The sequence below is a fragment of the Kryptolebias marmoratus genome, linkage group LG4 (assembly GCF_001649575.2).
Source record: "Kryptolebias marmoratus isolate JLee-2015 linkage group LG4, ASM164957v2, whole genome shotgun sequence".
NCBI classification, from domain to species: Eukaryota; Metazoa; Chordata; class Actinopteri; order Cyprinodontiformes; family Rivulidae; genus Kryptolebias; species Kryptolebias marmoratus.
Genome location: NC_051433.1, coordinates 3,973,691 through 3,993,059, shown reverse-complemented (window position 1 = coordinate 3,993,059; position 19,369 = coordinate 3,973,691). Strand labels below are relative to the sequence as shown.

Genomic DNA, 19,369 nt, shown 5'->3' with positions numbered 1-19,369 from the left:
AGTTTAGTAAGTTTTGTGGAGCTAGTTGTTATAAAAGGTGGGAGAACCACAGCTCTACAGTATTTTGGTCCTTTCTGCTTTAATCTTATCGCTCTGTTTGCAGTCTGTCTGCACACACGGTACCAAAACTGGGTAAAAAAGGGATTAATGTTAGGAATTTGTTCCAGGCGCCCCCTTTTTTCTTCTTGTAAACATTCCTGGTATTCTTGAACTTCTTGGGGATTTGGGTATTATCTGTGGTATTAGTTGGGCTTTAGAAAGCTGATTGACCTGCTCCTGCATTGAAACGGCTCCTTTTTGCCGTGTATACTAATATTAGGTGTTTAAAAGGTACCAGAAGTGACAGCAGAAGTCTCCAAAGCAGCACAGAGTGTTAATTCAAGGAGTGTGTAGACTAAATAAACAATGAGTTTAACACACTTTTGTGCCTAATGTGAAAAAAGACATTTCAGATATTGTAGATTATTAAACAGCTGCTGTTTGTTTGTGTTGTCAGGACTTACATGAGGGTTAAAGAAAGAGTGAAGGCTGATAAAGACAAGGTAGGTAAACATTTCATCATATTCACTTCTGGTTATTTCTTCTCTTGGACCTTCCCTCCTCAGTATTTGTTCTTCTGTAGGTTCTGGTGGTGAATCCAGTCTTCTTTAAGTACGTCCACGATCGTTGGACTGAGCATCATGGTCGCTACCCGTCCACCGGCATGCTCACCATCATCTTCGCTCTGCACATTTGTGATCAGGTAGGAGAAAAGGCTCATACGTTTTAATCTTGTTGTTTGCAGTAAACCTGTAAAAGAATGACAGCAGAAATAGTTTTTCTGCTGTTGTGACGGACTTTGTAACTTAGTGAAACATGCCACGTGCAGAAATAATCCTGTGCACAGAAACACAGGTTGGTGTGCAAGTCAGCAGAGTGAGTAAAAATCTGCCATGTTTGCAGTGGATGTCGGTGAGAAAACTGCAGTATGTGCCAAAATGTTTGATAAACCAAGTAGCTAACAGGCTAACAAACTGCTCTGTAGTTAATTTAATCAGGTATATTTAACACTAACTGCACAGCTATGACTTCCTGTACCTTATGAATTTAAAATGAAAGATTCATCTCTTCAGCTGGGCTTTTATTGTGAAAGATCATGCAGCTCAAATGCAACAGGAGAGCAGACTGAATGAGTCGGCACCATATGTAAATAGTAATTTGTCACAATAAAAAAATCCTAGTTCAGCATAGATAAATATATGTTTCGTCTGTTTCGTTATAGGTGCATCTAAAAATGTAGTGTGGTTACCTTATTTGGAGCGAGATAAACAGTTGGTAGAGAAAGATCAAAGAAGTGTAACAGATTAAAGCATAAGTCATATAAAGATGGGTTCAAATAAAAGAATTAGGAGTGATTTAATCAAAGTGTACAAATAAATGCATGATTTATAGTTAATTATTAATAGTATTTTTGAAAAAAGCAGGTATGCTGGACTGAATCGTGTGACGTAACGATTCAGGTTAATGTCAGGAAGGGTTAGTAACGGGACTTCCTGAACGTATTGTTCCCTCTCCTGATGTAAACACAATGATGCTTTCTTTGGTTTATTTCTGTTGCTTGTTGTGCTTGTAGATGAGTTTTCTGTCCTGACATGTAAAAGCCTAGAACTGAAAGAGGGCAGATATACTCAGTATTCAATACACCGTTACAAGATTTCAAATAACCCTCATCCTCCTTCAGTAGCTATAAAACATTTGTAAAAAAAGCTCCTCTTCCATCTGAAAGCACATCTTCTTCATGAGACACCCAGCCACCTTCTGACTGCTGGAATCACCTTATTTCTCCTCTCGGCCGTTGTCCGTGCTCAGGTGTCGGTGTTCGGTTACGGTGCTGACCAGCAGGGGAACTGGCACCACTACTGGGAGAAAAACCGCTACGCTGGAGCCTTCAGGAAGACGGGCGTTCACAGCGCCGACTTCGAGAGTGAGGTGATCCACCAGCTCGCCAAGGAGGGAAAGATCACCCTCCACCTTTAACACAACCACTCGGGTCACCTGACGACTGGAGAACCGGAGCAGCCGAATCGGAGCCGCTTCTGTTTCTTCTGGGATGTTTTTATACAGGAATCAGGCCACCCTTATATTTGCCACATTTGCCTTAAGTTGGGCAGTAGCAGCTTGATTCAGGATGCTGTTTTTGCTCAGACACATTTAGACGCCTGTGGAAACGACACACCAGCCGCCTGCTGGGCAGCGATCAGCAATCAGTGATCCTGTGGAGACGCCGCCTCGTTTACGCTTCAGGACCGACCTGATGGGATTGACCACAACAAGTTTTGCTCTGAGCGGGAAACAACCACAGACGTTTTTATTAAACTTTAGTTAAAGACTTTAGCTTTAGATTTTATAGTAATTATATGATTTCTTTTTTTTTTTTAATCAAAGCACTTTTTTTATTTTTATTTTTTTGTGTGTGAAGGAAATTTGGGACGAGGTCATACCTTTTACTTGCAAACCACAAAAGCCTTACTTTGATTTTATTGCATTTTTGCATCACTATAATCCATCCGTTTACTTTAATTAACCTTAAAACCATCCTGTGCCACAAGATCCCAAAAAGACTGGAACTGGGATCAAAACAAGCGAGAAGGAAGGCAATAATTTCCTCTTGTCTCAGTCATTGTTTCGAGCTGGAGTCAAAGGAGCAGCAGGAGCTTGGATCTGGTTTAGCCTGTTTAGGTGTTTACACAATGATCTGACAGTTGACAATTATTCATGTCATTTTTTTTTTTTTTAATCTAGCACAAGTACAGACTGTTCTGTCTGGCCTTCTGCAACTTGTAAAACTAAACAAACCCACTCAGACACAGATCAGGAGTCATTTTATCTTATAAAAAAAAACAAAAAACAAAAAAGAGAATGACCAAAACTCAAAGATCATCTAAGCTCACTGTAGTGACAAACAAAAAGGAGACCGCCACAGCTTCAAAGATTTATTACATAAAACTGAACAAGGACGAGAGAAACGACATGACAGAGTTTGTGTGCACTCGGTTTTGTTTTTTAACAGAACTGGTGAGCAGTTTTAACCAAAAAAGAATCATATGTGGAGAAACACCAACCAGGTAACAACACCTGCTGCATCTGCACTGTGAATGTATTTAAAAACAAATCTGGTTCCGATTGTCAGTCACAGTTATCTGAATGTTTGTGTCCTGTTTACAATATGAATATGAAGGGTTTCGGGATGCTTTTATTTTGTTTTGCTGTTACACTTCCTGTCAGCTGTTTAAATGTGGACAACTGTATGAGACCACCGCTCTGCAGTTCGTCAGCTGGTTGGTTTTGCTGAAAAAGTGTCAAATATTTTTGTAGTTTTAATATGCTGGCCTGTTAAGTTTGTCACGATGTTGGAAAGACACGATTGGGACACGTGTACCTCCTGAGCTGAGATTTACCGCTCAGGTTAAACTGAGAAAAGTGCAATTACCAAGTTCTGTCAGATTTAAACTGAAGTATCGGTGTGTGTGAAACCGCCCTGAGATTCATTTTCAATCAGACGCTCCATCTGCTTCTGTTGCAACATCCAATAAATCTTTATTTGTGGCAACATCCAGTAAATCTGAAGAGTTTTAGAGAAAACAGGACAGACTTTCAGCACCTCCTTCCTGCTCCCAGCATCTGGCTGACCACTGTTAAAATGATAAGCTTGCTCAATAACACTTCTTACAAATTTCCAAAAATTGTAAGATGTTGCTTCCAAGCAAAAGGAAATAAAAGACATGAGCACTTTGTAGCAGATCAAGAACTGGAGGCTGCTGTTCTGTCATCCCCTCGCTTCCTTTCCCTTTTAATGACAAATCTAACTGTTGTGTTCCCTGAGTTCTCAGTTTGATACGAAACATCTGCTGACAGCTTTAAATGCTTCCCTTCATGTTAACTCTTTGCTCTGTCAGTAAACTTACTGACCAGTTTTCATCCGTTTCAGACAGAGCAGCAGTCTGAATTTGACAAACTTCAGTTACTGTAACTATTTATCTTTTTTTACACACGTGTACCATTTAGTTTACAAATAAATGTGCGGTGATCAGAGTTCATGCAGACTGGGAATGTAAAGTTTATTTAAATCGGTGATGCTTGAAGGCGCAGATTAACTGGTAGATCCTCTGTAAACACGGAGGCTGATTTGTAGGATCATGTTCAGAGCACCAACCGCTGTCCAAACACGAACGTTTAACTCACCCCGTCGTGTTTGGACTGTGACTGATGATACAGTCATCAAGTAAACGTTCCCTTTAAACGAGGAACTGGAATCAGCAAACCGCTGATGCCAAACAGGGAGGCGCGCTGTGACAGGTTTTAACCTACAGGAATGGAACAAGAACAAGTATGACGGCATTACTTTGAAGGAAATAAACACCTGCAACAAACCCAGTTGTGCCTTTTGTTGTTCTTATAGAAATCTAGAAGCTTTTAGGAAGAAAAAACAGGAAAAAAACAAACTTGTGAGATGTTACATCAGCGTAGTTTTTTTGTTACTCATTGCAAACCGTGTTCTCCTGAAGGACATCAAATGGTACAGTTTGAAAGAGTTTACTCCAGTAGTTTTCCAGGTACTGATATGCAATTCCAAAATGAGGAACACACCAAATGTAAACAAAGTAAACTCATCAATACATCAAAATGTGTTGGACTCCATCCCAAACAGCTCTTCCTCGGACGTCACCGCTGTCACAATGAGCACCTTTAACATGTTATCTCTTCAGCACCATAAAATAAATTGAGGTCATAACAATTTGATGTATAACTTGTTAGTTCTGTGCAACAACTCCAAGCATTTTGACATGGCGGGTTGTAGCGTCAGGAGCTGAAACCAGGACTGGAAGTCAGCTGGTCTGGAGTCAGTTTAGCTTCTCCGTTTAGGTTCTCTAAGAACTTAAACTTGTATTAAGATGCCATTTCTGACATTTTTCTAGTTGCACTTAAATGTTTTAGTTTGTGTTGATTCATATTGTTACATAAAGTCTATGAACATCTACTGTTTTTGTCCATCTTTTATTAGGAATATGGGGAAAAGCAGCACTTGTGTGACATTATTGTAACTCGTCAGCAAGTGTACAAACAGACTGCAGAGAGAGAGAGAACCCAACCTAAACAAGGAACAATACTCACTTTGTATGTGCTGTTAAACACCAAACAGCAGTTTATAAAATAAAAAGGTGCAGCTTTTACTTTTTGGACTAAACTTTCTGTACTTTTACTTGTAAAAGCAGTCAGTCTGTGGTTTAAACTCTGAAACGTTGAAGTTTCTCGTAAAAAGAAGTATTTGATAATGTGCTCATGAGGAAAACATCCCGTGGAACAAAATGTTTTCATATATTTTTCCAAAGACACAGAAAATGAATTTTTTATCAGGCAGAGCAACGCGCCGCTGTGTTTACTCAGTGAGCTGTGATGATATCTCGGGACACAAAGGCTGCTGGAAGCATCGGATGGATCTTATTTCTGGCTTCGCTTCAACAAAAGTTCAGTCCCACTGTGTGTTTTTTTTATCTAAATTAAGCTCCAAAGAGTGTTTGTACTTGATTTTAGAGCTTTGGTCTTCAGTATCCTAAAATCCTTTGGAAGAGAAGTTTGACATGTGGCAGCTTCTGCTGGTATCCTCACAAAACCAAAGACACTGGATAAATAAATAAGCTCAAATGGAGAAAATAATTTAGCACAGTTTCAAAATAAAAGCCCATAGGATGGCTGTCGCTTGATCTGACTTTTTGTCACGTGTGCTCATTAAAGTTTTTAATATTATTATTATTTTAAATTCATAAATACATAAATAAAGGCATGAGAAATGTGTGATCTGTGTTTGTCTCGTTGGCAGCACTGCCAGGCCAGTCACATAAAACCACATTTTCACTCAAAGGTCATCTATAATGTTCCCATGGTTACAACAGGCCTGAGGTTGTCATGACAACGTTGTCTGAACCATGATCACATGACGCTGCAGGATGCTGGACAGGGTGTGTGTGATCCCGGGGGAGGGGGGGGAGGGTCAAACCTGGTCCAGCACATGTCAGGTGTCATCATCTGGTCTGGTTCTGATTAGCACCGGGGTCTGGATTTGTGCTGGCCTCAAGGCCCAGTCCTGGTTTACATCAATCAGAGAGCAGCTGGACGAAGGAGGACGGGAACAAACCCCTCTGGTCCGGTTCGTCCTCGATATAACCGTGCTAAACACAGCAAATATGAACATATTTACTTTTCTCTAACATTAATCACTAATCCAACTTAACTTAAACTCTTTACTTGAATTAATTCCTGAAAAACATTTCCCACAAATAAATCACTGATAGCAGCTCAGCTGAAGCATCCAATCAGAGTGAAGTGCGGCGATACGTACCCACCAATCGCTGTCCTCCTGTCCCAGGACCACCAGCACCTGACCCTCGAAGAAGCTCAGCTCATCGTGGTGATCAGCCTGGCAGTCGTAGAGAGCCTGAGCTCGACGGCTGGCCGCTCCGCGAGGCTGGTGGGCCGAAGGAAATATTACAAATATTAGAACTCCAACAGAACGCACCGACACCCAGTGAATATAAATATATTTAGAAAAAGGCTATGAGAGTGACTGCGATAGTACAGAATCTATATATTATTAAAAAAGTAGTGCATGTGGAGAATACTTTGACAGTAAACACACAAATTTACATGTATATCTTAGTATTATCAAAGCTTTTTTAAGGTCTCACGAGTGATCTGCGAGGAAGCGGCTGAGGGGCGGGGCCTCGGCTGTCGTTCTCAAAGCTCTGAGAGCGCTGACTGATGGGAGAACCGTTCTGTGGGCCTTTATTGGCCGGATACAGCAAGTGTGAGGTGCTGCTTTCACTTTCCGTCCGTCGAAAACCTGAGCAGGAAGTCATTTTGAAGAAAGAGTAGACCACAGAGTCAGATGATGTTACTTAATTTAACAGAGTCAAACCTGAAGCTATTACACAACAATCACTTTAACAGAAAAACATTGTTACATGTTTCAGTTCTGCTTTTTTTTGTTTTTCCTTTTTTTAGTGTCAAACAAAACAGACAGCAACAACTTTCACACTTTGGGCGCTAATAAATATCCTCACATAACTTCTCATTCATAAACAAACTGAGAATAAACTATTCAACTTTCTTAAAATAAGCTTTTATTCTAGTAAAACAACAACATTCAGACAGGCTGGCACAGAATAAAACTCATTAGCAGGGGTTGGGACACAAAGACAAAGATAAAAACTATAAAACAACCTGTTGCTTTTGTTCCTCTGTGTTTTTCTAACCTGTTCTCTCTTTGCAGAGTAAGCTGCGGGACTTTAAAAGGCCGTGGGGAACTGTAAACATCGGCTTTGCGTCACGTTGTTTTGTTAATCCTTTTTTCCATTCAGTATCAGTTAACAGCAGTCCTGTTTTGGTTTTGGTTCATTAGATTTAATTTGGGGTTTATAGGTTCAGGGGAGCAGACTGCATGGCTGCTTGGAGGCTTTCTCCAATTTATGTTTATGTAAAAAAAAGGTTTTAAAAGTTACAACCAAAATAAAAATAGTTTGGTGTTTTTTGTAACGAAACAATAGTAGATTAAAACTGATGTTGGTGGACAGGAAGTACCTCTGTCTGGTCGTTCAGTCAGCGAGCTCAGAGGCGAAGATTGACTGGAGAGACACAAACAGACAGAGAGGTCAAAGTTCATTTTACCATCCGAACACCTAAACCTGTTATTTAGCTTCTGGCCGCTAGAGGGCAGCAGAATATCACTTCTGATGTTAAAGAGCTGCTCCATCCTTTTACTGGAAAATGCTCTTTATAAAACAACTTTTTAAAAATTTAAACTCCCATGTATTTTTATTCACCTGAACAATTCAAATAAGTCTTAAATTAATAAAGTGTCGCTTTAAAATACAACACTGGGTTAAATATTATGTTTTTCTTAAATAATAAGCAGTATATGAGCTACTTAAAGAAATGTGAAAGCCACACTGTTTGACAGGATTTGACTGATGCAACATTTTCTGTTTGTATTAAATGCAGCAGGATTCAGTCTCAGATACTCACACACACTTTTTAAAGGAGGAGTCCGGACCGCTGTAGATCCTGGGACTGGTTGGCAACCCGTAATCTGTGACCGCACACACACACACACACACACAGTTAATAACAGAGTTACTCTGACAGATTAATTACAGAGTGTCTCTCTGATATTACCATGTTTATTAGACTCAGAGCAGGTCCTCTTGTGTCGGACGGCGATGGGAGGGGGAGGGGTCGTCTTTCTGTTTCCTGTCATGGGGAAGAAGACTTCACCCTCTTCCTCCTCTTCCTCTCTCACTCCATCTCCTCCAGCGGGAGGTGGAGGAGGAGGAACACTGGGAGCTACAAGTTAAAAGTTTTTTATTCTGAAACTTAAAAATGCATCAGAATGCAAAAAAATCAAACAAAAAAAACCAAAACCCTTTTCATTATAAATTAAAATTAATTAATTGAAGGAATGCATATCACCCGCCTTTTTTCATCCCAGAGTTTTAGACTAAGATCGTCTGACGTTAAGAAATGACAGCGTTGCAGCTGTTTTTTAAAATAACGCTGTGAGCTCATGTGACATCACAGCGTGTCACGCTCACAGTACGTGTTATAAAAGCCTCCCAGCTGCTGCCGCACCAAATCTGGGCTAAATATCTGTAAAACTGACCGAGCTATGGCACTGTTTGTGTCTGACAACGGCGCAGTTTTGGACTTCTGCGTGTTTCCTCACCTTTTAACGATTCTGCTCAAACGTTTCTGCGACGACAGAGAAGTTCACACTGAAGCCGAGTGTGAAGAATGAAGCGTGATTTCAGTTAATAAGAAGAAGGGAAGAATAACAGCCTTCATTTCAGTTCTCTTCAGTAATTATGGGATTGATGTGGTGGGAAGCTGCAGCTTTGTCAACGTGTTCAAACAGACCATAATAAGCAGGCAACCTTTATTCATTCAAACCCTCGTTTAAATGTGAGTATCTGAATATATCTGTCATAACAGAAGGTAACTAATGATAATCTGAGCTCACCTTTGACCCGGGGGGGCAGCGGGGGAGCAGGGGAAGACGGAGGGGGAGGAGGAGGGCTGGGGGCGGAGCCAGAGGGACGGCTGTGAAGGTCCATGGCCATGGCCAGCCTCCTCCCCACGCTGAGAAGACCTCCACCCGGGCCTGCGGAGGGGGGCAGGGCCACAGATGAGGAGGAGGAGGAGGTGGTGGTGGAGGACTGACTGAAGCTGAAAGGACGGGAGGAGAAGGAGTAGGAGGGGGTGAAGACGGAGGACGATGAGGAGGAGAAGTGCTCCTTCTTCACTGGACCATTCTGGAAAGTAATGACAGCGATTCACAATTGAATAAGGTCACGTCGATGAACAATTGTCCCAAAAAAAAAGCTGGAGCCTCACAGTCCCTAGGAGCAACTCGCACAAAGCTATTTTGTAGAAAAGAAAAGAAAAGAAAATGAGAGCAGAGAGAGATGTGATAAGGCAGCTGACTGTCTTTTTGTCCCTGAACAAAAGAAAAAATGAAGTCATTCAATTCAGCAGGCACTTAGTTGCCATGGTTACCTTGTCATCAAAGTCATCGTCGCTGTCGTACAGATCATCGTGACGAAGCCTCCACTCGTACTCCACGTGGACGTGATGGTCGAACTGGTCAGACTGGACCTGCTGCAGCTGCGTTCACAGAAAAACATTGTTTGTTTGTTTACTTGATTTCATTTATTCCCGGATGCTGACTCAGCATTCACACCGTTTTCCTGATTTGTTTTTTCCAGATGTTTTTTTTTTTTTTTTGCAGTCCAGCTACTTCTGCATGCATTAACCATTCATTCAGTATATTTAAACATTCAGCTCATTCAGGAGATGGCTGCTGTGACTTCTGGTTTTTGTTACTTTCATACTGATCAGAATATCTTAAAAAAACTTTATTTACAAATATTTTCCCATAGAAAGAAACTGAGATCTGTTCAGTTCTTTTAAAAACAATATTCTCTTTGAAATCTGCTTCAGCAAACCTGCTCTATTTTTCTTTTTCATTGCTAACAATTTGCTACTTTTAGCAGCCTTTAGCTATATTTAGCTTTTATTTTTATTTATTTGTTTTATTCAGTCATTATTCCCCCCTGGTTTTTATCTAACCTTATTTTATCATTTTAATTACAGTTATGTAATATAGTTGATAAATATTTTTAATCTGCCTTTCATTTTACTTCCTGGGTGCCTTGATCTTTAAATACTTTATCATTTAATAATCTTCTCAAACTGTTAAGTCCAAAAGGAAAGGCAAAATGTGCTGCATATTTAAGGTTTTTATCGACTGACTAGAATAAATGGATTTATAATCAGATGGATGACCTCACCAGCTCCTCGCAGTCACTGTGCTTTAACCGGCGACTCACATCCAGAGCAGTTTCTCCTAACTCGTTCTCTGCAACACACAAATAATTAGGATTTTATGATCAACAGGAAGTCAACATTATGAGAAGGTAAAACATCCAACTTATGATGTTCAATCAGGTGACAGCAGAATGTGAGTGTGTGTGTTTGGGTTACTGATGTGTGTGTTGGCTCGTGCTCTCAGCAGCAGCTTCACGCAGTCGCTCTTGTTGTGCAGGCAGCTGTAGTGCAGAGCTGTGTTTCCTGCTGACGTCTGAGCGTCCACGTTGGAGCTGGGAAAACAAAATACGCAGGTGAATATGTCGATGTGAACGCTGACACGCTCTGAGGTGCAGAAACTCATCACTAAACACACCGACCAGTTCTGAGCCAGGAAGTCCAGGATGTGCAGCGACGTCCTGTCAGCCAATAGGACGGCCAAGTGCAGCGCCGTCTCACCTTTTTCCTGTTGGATGGGATTGTAACCGTTTTTTTTAGATGCAGTGCAAAAATAAAATATTGTGACTCAGTAATAAAATGTCAAAAATCAATTTTGTTCAAAATGCCACTGCCACTTTAAAACAGTCAGCTGTTTTTTTAAATGCATTGCAGCCGTTTTAATGATAATCTAATCGAATCATGAAGAACCTAAAGATTCCCACACCTGTATGTTTACATGTGTGTGTCTTTATGCAATCAGTAAGTATACCTGTGTGTACACCTTATGTGTTTACTTCTGTAAACCGTATATACACTGAATTTCTCCCTTTTGTGTGCACCCCTGTCTTGTACCTGTGTGTGTACCTGTGTGTGTACCTGTACCTGTATCTGTAAGTGTACCTGTATGTGTGTGTGTGTACCTGTATGTGTGCGTGCAGCGGTTGGCTGAGCTCCGCCCTCTGAGCGTACAGCTGGATCAGGCTGTAGATGTCGCAGCTCTTGGTCGCCTCCTGCAGGCCGAGGCGCAGCACTGTGGCAGGGCTGTTGCTCCGCCTCACAAAGTGCACGTCCTGGTACTTTGACAGGATGAAGTCTTTACGCTCCAACCTGAACGATGCACATGTACCACATTCAAAGAAATTAACAAAAGAAAAACTTAAACTTCCATTTTCTGCTCTAATTAACCCTACGTGTGTGTCTTACATGTAGCTGTGCATGGAGGGCTTCTGTGACGGACTCAGCAGATTTGCCTCCAATATCTCATTAAAACCAGAGTTCCCAACATTTCTGGCCAACTGCAGCAGACAGAAAACAGACCATTTCAGAGACATAAAGACATTGGACTCTATCAGACATGCACCCATCTTCTTTCATCTGGCAGCAACTGAAAATGTTCCCCATCGTGTCCAAATAAACACCCAGCAGCTTTTAACACAGCCGACTAGATGATGAGCCCCGGACGGATTATTTTACAAGACAAAAGGCTGAACTTACCAACAGATCTGAGGTCCCGAGACTGTCCAGGTTCAGGGACTTGATCCTGGAGACATGGACTCCCATCTCCCTGTGGATCCCTGAACACTCAATACAGGTCAGGATGCCCAGATTTGTTGAAAGCCATTCAGGATCTGCAGCGAGAGAGAGAGAGAAAGGTGGCAAAAGCACTTCCTGTGGAGTTCTCTGGTTTAAAGCCCACAAAGACAAGAGGTTTGACCTCTGACCTCAGGGATGCAGTAAACATTGGAACATTGTAGAACTGCGTGAAACATTATTTATCAACATTTAAATGTCTTTTATTCTTGTTATTTAAAAGACTGAATGTATGAGAGCTTAGTCAGCACTCAGCTTTTAGCTACGTTTTTGCTTTTAGGTCCTGTTTTAACTATAATCACTCAGTTTCAGCTTCTTCAACATATCAGCAGTCTTTCAGCTCTCAGCATTCACTGAAATGTGATTTCTCTAGTTTTGATCGTGTCTGGGTCATTTTTGATTAGAAGCTTTTTGTTTTCAGTTTCTGTCCTGAAAGTGGGCAGATGGAAGTTAGGATGAGAATCGATGAGTAATGAGGCAGGATGCACTGATTGACTGAATGATTGTTTGTGATTACCTGGAGCGCCACAGTCGCAGCAGCTGCCGTTTCCAGGCATCCGTCGGATGTCGTCGGTGATGGCCCGGGTCAGATCCTCGACGCTGCTTTCACCCCCTCCTCCCCCCCTCCTGCTCCCATCCAGAGCCATGCTCAGAGCTTCCTGCTTACTGTTACTGAGCACCGAGATCCACCTGAACATTCAAAACAAATTCATTCACTGTCCTTCTTTTCAAGTGTCCCTTTATGCCTGTTTTATTAATGGGCAATGATTCCTGTGTCAGATTATCCTGAAACATTATTCCACAGAACAACACTGTTTTCTCTTTGAACTGTGGTATCACAAAGAACTGCAGAATCCTGACATTTTAGTCCATAAATTATGTTTTCTCATCAAAAGCATCGCCCAAAGTTCAAACAGTTGTGTTGAAATTCTTTACCAGCCTTCATGTTTTGACATTTCTGAGCATTTTGCCAAATAATAAAACTAATTCTGAGCTGAAACCAGAAATATCAATTTTAATTTTGTTCTGTGACCGCATTATTGAGCATACGCTACACCCCGATATTACACAACAACTACTGATTTTAAAAGCTGTAGATGTGATGAGAAGTGGGTGCAGAAGATTGTTCAAAAAGCTACTAATGTTGCATCAGCCTCAAGCAGAAACGAGGAGCAGTTGGAAACTTGACGAACACAAACCAAAACAGACTCTAATCCCTTCGCTTTAAAAAATAAAAATTAAAAAAGCATTTCTCTGTGGAATAATTGCCTGCCTTTCATGGCAGCAGGCATGAAAAAACAAGCTTTGCCTCAGCTTTTATCTCAGATGAGAAAATCAATTTATAAAAAACAATTCTAATAAATAAGTTTCTGACTTACGCCACACATTCAGCTTCATCCTCAGCCAGGAAGTGGTAGGTCCGATTATCTGGAGGGGAAAGGGTCCATTAAAAAACATATTTAACACATATATTTTACATTAATTTAGGCATCTAAATATACTACTTTCATGTTCTTGTTCTATCAGATTTGTGATAGAGATATAACATGTAACTTTAATCAGGAATCTATCTGCACTGCTGATTTTGCTCGTTTCTTTTCTTCATGCTCACGAGTCCTGCAGTATGTCAGAGTCTTACGAGAGATGAGGTCGAAGCATTTCTTGTCCTCCACACTGGGTTTAACCTGACAGGTGAGCAGGTTCAGTCTGGTCGGTGGTTTATTCGGCTGGCAGACACAGACAGGGATGATTCAACCAATAATTAAATAATGAAACTCATCTAAAACTTTAAAATAGTGTCATGGATGTACATTAAGAGGAATAACTCAAACTAAAGTGATCGACCTGAAATCACAGAACAGTTGATAATTTGGGGGTTTTAATGGAGGTTTTATCACATCAAACATTTGTTCTTTAATGTGCATCCCGTATAAAGACGTGAAACAGTGACAGACGTTTATTAACATTATCTGAAAGATTAGAAGTTAAAGGTTAAAGGTCAGAGGTCGCACACTTACAGTAGCATGTGCGATGGTCAGGTAACAGTTGTGAACCGAACATTTCCTCTTCTGCCACATTTTCCTCAGCCTGAAACAAAAACACGTCATTTTAGTGAAACTTAATATGGTTTTTATGAGGATTATATGGAGTTTTAGGAGAGCTACTTTGTATTTTTTTTAAAGTGTGTTTGTGTGAAATACTCATGAGTAGTCAGTGTCTCACTTGGAATAGACAGAATTATCTGTGATTCAGAGTAAAAACCCAGAATATAAGTTGCTACAATTCCTTTAATTTTTCTTTTGTATATGATCATCATTTAACTTGGTTTGTATATCAGAGTTTAAACAGGATTTACCAAAAGAGGAGCATCCTGACAGTTCTCTGCTGCAGGTAAGACGCTCATCGCTCTTAATTACCTCACACGACCACACTTTGAAAGTATCCTAATTTAGCTGCACCTGTGTGATATTTTGTATTTGAAAACTACTATTTATTAACTAACATGAAGGAAGTGTTTCGCTGCAAAAGTCAGTGTGAATTATGTAAGTTCTTTGTATTTTTTTTGTTTTTATAGGTAAAAGAATTCCTGCTCATTTTTCTTCAGCTCATATCTTAAAGATAAAACACTTATATGCAAATTGCATCTTATTTTTAGCAATTTGAAATAAAAACCTAACCATGTAAGTGAGTTTCTGAGTTTACCCGTCGCTCTTCTTGTAGAGGAATCCTGTTCTCTCTGTTCCATACTGTTTATCTCCCAACAGCTGGTGCATACTGTACACCTGCTTAGGTAAAGAGTCCTGCACAAACACAAACACATCATTTACCTGCTGAACAGGAACACAAAACACAAAATGCTTGTTAGCCTGAGTGTTTGTGCGTCCGACCTGCTCTGTGTGGACGACCGGCCTCAGCTGGTCTCTGAGGGAACACAGCTGTCGCTTCTCCTCCTCCTGACGCTGCTTCACCTGCACGCAACAACTCACCTGTCAGCTTCGGAATAATGGGCTTCTATAAATACAACTGTTCGCACACTAGAGGTTCAGTTTCAACTTTATTTATCTGCCCTTTCTTACAGACATAAACACTGAGGTGCTTCATGCAACTAAACTTAAAATAAATTATAATTTATATAAAAATTAAATAAAAACAGATAAAAAGGAGCAGAAAATCAGTGACATTTTAGAGCAAAAATGTATACGAAACAACTAACTATACGAACATACTAAACAATGTTTGTTTTTTTTAAATTCCTAATTAGACTTTACTATAATTTTAACACTAACACCTGCAGTAAAGTAGTCAGTCTTCCAGTTTGCAAGGAAATAGAAATAAATATATAAGAGGCAAAGGTGTTTAAAGTTAAATTATGTTCCAAATACTACAAATATGACAGTCGTAAAAGCAAAAATATGCTTGAAAGTTCAGACAAGTAATCCGAGCCTTTACATTCTTAGTCAGTTTTTTAATTTGCAAGGAAATAAAATCAAATTTATGGCTGGCGAAGTTGCATCAACTTAAAATATGTTTGAAATACAAATATGGTTTTAGAAAAAGCAAAGAAGTCTTATTTTAGGAGTTTTACATTCCCTTGCATTACAGTTTTTCATATCTTGCAGAATTTTGACCTTACATTGCATTGTGTTGAATCACCACCAATAGTTTAAAAAAAGATTGTCATCAGCATATTTTCCTTGCAAAACAAAATCAATAAAAACATGCCCTCCTCATACCGTGATCAGCACCCCATTCAGCTCCTCCATGTACTGCTTTAACCTCTGAGTGGTGGAGACACACTCCTGCAGGAAACTACACAGACACACATGCAGTTAATACAAAAACACTGTGTGTGTGTGTGTGTGTGTGTGTGAGAGAGAGAGAGAGGCTCTACTTGTTTTGACTGTGGTAATGCTTGATGAGGTTCTGCAGCAGGTCGACTCCTCTCTTCGTCTTTATCTCGTTCACTTTAATGAGATACTGAGACAGAAAGGCGGGGGAGGCCAGTTAGTGGAAACGACTACACGTGTAAAGAGCTGAGGAAGGTGAAGATGAGGAGCAGAAACCCATTTACCTCGCACATGCTCAGTTGGAAGCAGCGCCTCTCCTTCTCAAGCTCCTCAGCGATTTCTCCTCCACTCACCTCGCTCCTAACCATCCCATACTGCCGCGCTAACTCCCTCTTCTCCTTCTCCACCTGCTTGCTGAACACACACACACACACAGTCTGAATTATTAATCTGGCTGCTGACAGTTTTACCAGCTCACTTTAGCTGACAAGAGCTACTCCAGGTTTCTGAATTATGCAGGTTGGGATTTTTACATGCAATAACACAGAACAAGAGCATCCTAAAAATAGAAGGTACAAATGTAAACTCTGTCAGATGAGTTTAATGTGATTGTCACTCACAATCTGCTCTCATAATCCCTCCAAGCTCTGTCAAAAGGCTTCTTCAGATCCTGCAGAGAGACAGAGGAGGAAACACGACTTTAGATTCACAATTATTGACTTTACTGAACACATTTCTGGTGTTTTTATAGTTATCAGTTCAGGTGACTATTATGAAATAATTCAGGTAAAATGATTCAGTAAATATAGATGCATCAAACATCCTTACCCCCTTCACCTCCCTCAGGTCTCCTTTAACCAGAGAGTCCAGGAAGAAGTTGATATTGTGTAGCATGCTCTTTAACTGCACAAACACACACAGAAAGGAGTACAGTGACTGACTGTGAAAAGAAAGAACCACTTGAAAACACTGTGGGTTAAAGTAAACAGATATTTAAAAAAAGTCTCACACTGTTTTATTGTCTAAATACTGTATTTTTCATGCAGTAAAGGCTGAGATTGCAGATTTTTAAACGTATGCTTGATGCTTATTCTAGATCTTTTCTGCAACACTTGTTTTTCTGCATTGTTGACAGTTCAGTGAAGTGTTGGGACATCTGCTACACAAACTCGAGCTCTTAGTCGTTCTATTACTGCTGTTACTGTCGATGCGTCTGTCACACTTGGGGTCATAGGTTAGGTTAGAGGTGGGTCTATGATGTCATAGTTTTCAAAAGGTTGTTTTTTTGCTGTCCACATGAAAACGCAAACACAGCATTTCAAGATTTTCTCTTTCTGGAAACCATTTTTAAAAAATACTATAAAAAAAATGTTCCCATGTGGACGGGGCCTTAGCCCAAACCACAGATTAAGAGTTTTTTATCAGAAGCAGATGTTTTGACCTTTGACCTCCCTCACCAGATTTTTCATGGGTGAGAGGAGTTCTTTAGAAAAGTCCGCCAGGCGACAGAAGGCCGAGCCAACCTCCGTCTCTCCGTTTGAGTGACAGTTCACAGCAAGCTTCTCCATGGAGTTGATGTACTGCTCCAGGTGGGACACGTGGTCTGACAAAGAAACGGTGTTTGTTAGAAAAAACACACGTGTGTTACTGTGTGTGTGCACATGCATGTTTCTGTACCTTGCCCTGATGCGTACTTGGCTTTTGCAGCTTTCTTCATCTTCTGTAACACCATCCGGTCGCTGTCCAGAGCCTGATCAAACACACACATTAATTATAAGTGGGTGCATGTGTGGGGTTTATGTGTTAGAAGGGGGCAGTAATTTCCCTGCTGACTCAACACACACACACACAGACGATGAGCTTTGCTGTGTGACAATGGGCAGCTACAGTCCTGTGTGTGTGTGTGTGTGTGTGTGTGTAAACCATCATCTGATCAGCCTAAGTCGTTTCGTGAAGACACTCAGTTTGGACGTTGTTGTTTTGAACAAAGCTTTTCTCATATTGGTTTGAACATTACTAAGTTTGCCCTCAGAAACTTTTGCCTCAAGGTTTATACAAAAATATCTGTGTTTATTATTTCCCAGGTGAACCGGATCACATGTCCCAGACAGGAGGCTGCTGTTGTTCTGCTTCAAGTTCTTACAAATTATTTAGGCATTTTCAAATGTAAAAAACTACTGAAGACTTGCAATATCACAGACATCTGCATTAAAACATATTTCAATCACTGCAGTTTAATTTAATACTCTCTACATTTTGAATATCATGAATATGAGTAATGTTTGTTTTGCTGATGGTTAAAATTACTTACTTGCTCCAAACTAGATCCACTGTCGCTCTGTCGAACTGTATTTCTTTTTATATCAGTCTGAACAATGTTTGCTTTACTTTATTGCCTCCTTTGAAGGCTCACATATGTGAAGCACTCATAAATGATCTAACTTCTCTAATTTAGAGGTTGTTGGTAGACTTCTTAGGTTGTAAATGAAGCAATATGTCTGCTCACAACAGACTCCTGGTAGTAAAAAAGAATAATTGTGTAAGTTTGTATTGTGTTGTTGTTAGTGTCTGTTGTTATTTTAACCTGTTAACTTACTGAGTGAACTTTAGGCTTTCTCAAGAAAAACATCCTAAAATTCCAACATCTGTACTAAAGCATTTTGCTTTTAGCCTTTGAAGAAACCAGAAATATAAAATAATAAAAGCCTAGCATTCCTGGTAAATTCGCTCATCACCTTTAATGCCAGAGTTTTTAATTAAGATCGTTTTGTGATGAGATGAGACTGAGTCAGATCTCAAAACAGGGTTATGAGCAATCTGATGTAAGATCTTAAAAGATGGGTTAGAGCTCAGAGTATGTGTTGGGGATGACTCTCAGCTACTTCAGCGTCAAATTTTAGCTCAATATCTGTGAAATTGACTGAGATATAGTCATTTTTGTGTTGGCTGATGTCAGTTGGCTGTGGCAGCCATGTTTAATTAGGTTGACTCCAAAGGTTACCTTCAGTGATTAGTTTGTAAGAGTTTCATTAAAATCCACCCAATGGGTCATGAGCTATTTTGCTAACACAACAGATAAACAAACACTTGCTTATGCAGACACAGGCCAATCATTTTGATCTGAGAAGTTCAACCTTTAGCTTTGTGAGTGAGTCTTGAACCTCTGAATGTGGTGTGTGTTTTACTCCAGGCTTCAGGAGATAAAACAACACACACAGCAGGTTACATCAGGTCGGATCAGTTAAGAGGTGCTTTCGGACCACAGGGGACCACTTCACAGCACTCCGCTCCCCGTTTGTTAAAACCTGACAAAAAAGGTTTGGCTTTCCATAAAACTCTTTAAGGGAATAAACACTTTTAATGACATGCCATGTAACAAAAAAAAAAAAAAAGAAAGAAAGATTTTACGCAAAAACAAATGTTTTCATTAATGCTGTAATTTACAGCAGCTCCCCAGCCTGCAGATTAACATCTTTATTAAAATTAATCTCTCTGGCTTCTCTTCAGAACCATAAAACAACAAAAACAAAGAATAATGATGGGGAGTAATCTGTTGCCGTGGTAACATATGCCAACTCTGTTGGGGGTTTTATGGTGGGGGGGCCAAAGGGGGCCAGTTTGAGCCTGTTTTTCAGGCCGCTCTCCAGGTCAATAAC

General features: G+C 40.3%; 2 protein-coding genes across 3 annotated transcripts in view; one reads left to right on the top strand and one right to left on the bottom strand.

Moving 5' to 3' along the window:
- The window catches only part of LOC108244935 (CMP-N-acetylneuraminate-beta-galactosamide-alpha-2,3-sialyltransferase 2), a 16,724-nt gene extending 13,814 nt beyond the window's left edge, over positions 1 to 2,910 (top strand). The window contains exons 7-9 of the mRNA XM_017431483.3: positions 497 to 542; positions 623 to 742; positions 1,849 to 2,910. Coding sequence (XP_017286972.1) covers positions 497 to 542; positions 623 to 742; positions 1,849 to 2,016 — 334 coding nt within the window. The 3' untranslated portion in view covers positions 2,017 to 2,910. The remainder of the gene's footprint in view (positions 1 to 496; positions 543 to 622; positions 743 to 1,848) is intronic.
- unm_sa1614 (un-named sa1614) overlaps positions 2,718 to 19,369 on the bottom strand; it is a 19,251-nt gene continuing 2,599 nt past the window's right edge. The window contains exons 2-28 of one of the 2 annotated variants that reach the window (XM_037975164.1): positions 17,391 to 17,463; positions 17,171 to 17,316; positions 16,542 to 16,616; positions 16,334 to 16,383; positions 15,998 to 16,127; positions 15,818 to 15,903; positions 15,660 to 15,735; positions 14,814 to 14,894; positions 14,629 to 14,726; positions 13,944 to 14,013; positions 13,565 to 13,652; positions 13,305 to 13,353; positions 12,443 to 12,615; positions 11,830 to 11,963; positions 11,539 to 11,630; positions 11,256 to 11,442; positions 10,776 to 10,861; positions 10,573 to 10,688; positions 10,380 to 10,447; positions 9,586 to 9,693; positions 9,050 to 9,341; positions 8,209 to 8,283; positions 8,065 to 8,122; positions 7,615 to 7,658; positions 6,723 to 6,877; positions 6,377 to 6,502; positions 2,718 to 6,206 (exon numbers count right to left, since the gene is read on the bottom strand). In XM_037975164.1, the coding sequence (XP_037831092.1) occupies positions 6,132 to 6,206; positions 6,377 to 6,502; positions 6,723 to 6,877; positions 7,615 to 7,658; positions 8,065 to 8,122; positions 8,209 to 8,283; positions 9,050 to 9,341; positions 9,586 to 9,693; positions 10,380 to 10,447; positions 10,573 to 10,688; positions 10,776 to 10,861; positions 11,256 to 11,442; positions 11,539 to 11,630; positions 11,830 to 11,963; positions 12,443 to 12,615; positions 13,305 to 13,353; positions 13,565 to 13,652; positions 13,944 to 14,013; positions 14,629 to 14,726; positions 14,814 to 14,894; positions 15,660 to 15,735; positions 15,818 to 15,903; positions 15,998 to 16,127; positions 16,334 to 16,383; positions 16,542 to 16,616; positions 17,171 to 17,316; positions 17,391 to 17,463 (2,811 nt within the window). In that variant the 3' untranslated portion in view covers positions 2,718 to 6,131. Of the gene's footprint in view, positions 6,207 to 6,376; positions 6,503 to 6,722; positions 6,878 to 7,614; positions 7,659 to 8,058; positions 8,123 to 8,208; positions 8,284 to 9,049; positions 9,342 to 9,585; positions 9,694 to 10,379; positions 10,448 to 10,572; positions 10,689 to 10,775; positions 10,862 to 11,255; positions 11,443 to 11,538; positions 11,631 to 11,829; positions 11,964 to 12,442; positions 12,616 to 13,304; positions 13,354 to 13,564; positions 13,653 to 13,943; positions 14,014 to 14,628; positions 14,727 to 14,813; positions 14,895 to 15,659; positions 15,736 to 15,817; positions 15,904 to 15,997; positions 16,128 to 16,333; positions 16,384 to 16,541; positions 16,617 to 17,170; positions 17,317 to 17,390; positions 17,464 to 19,369 lie in introns of both variants that reach the window. The other variant, XM_037975163.1, reaches the window with a different exon arrangement.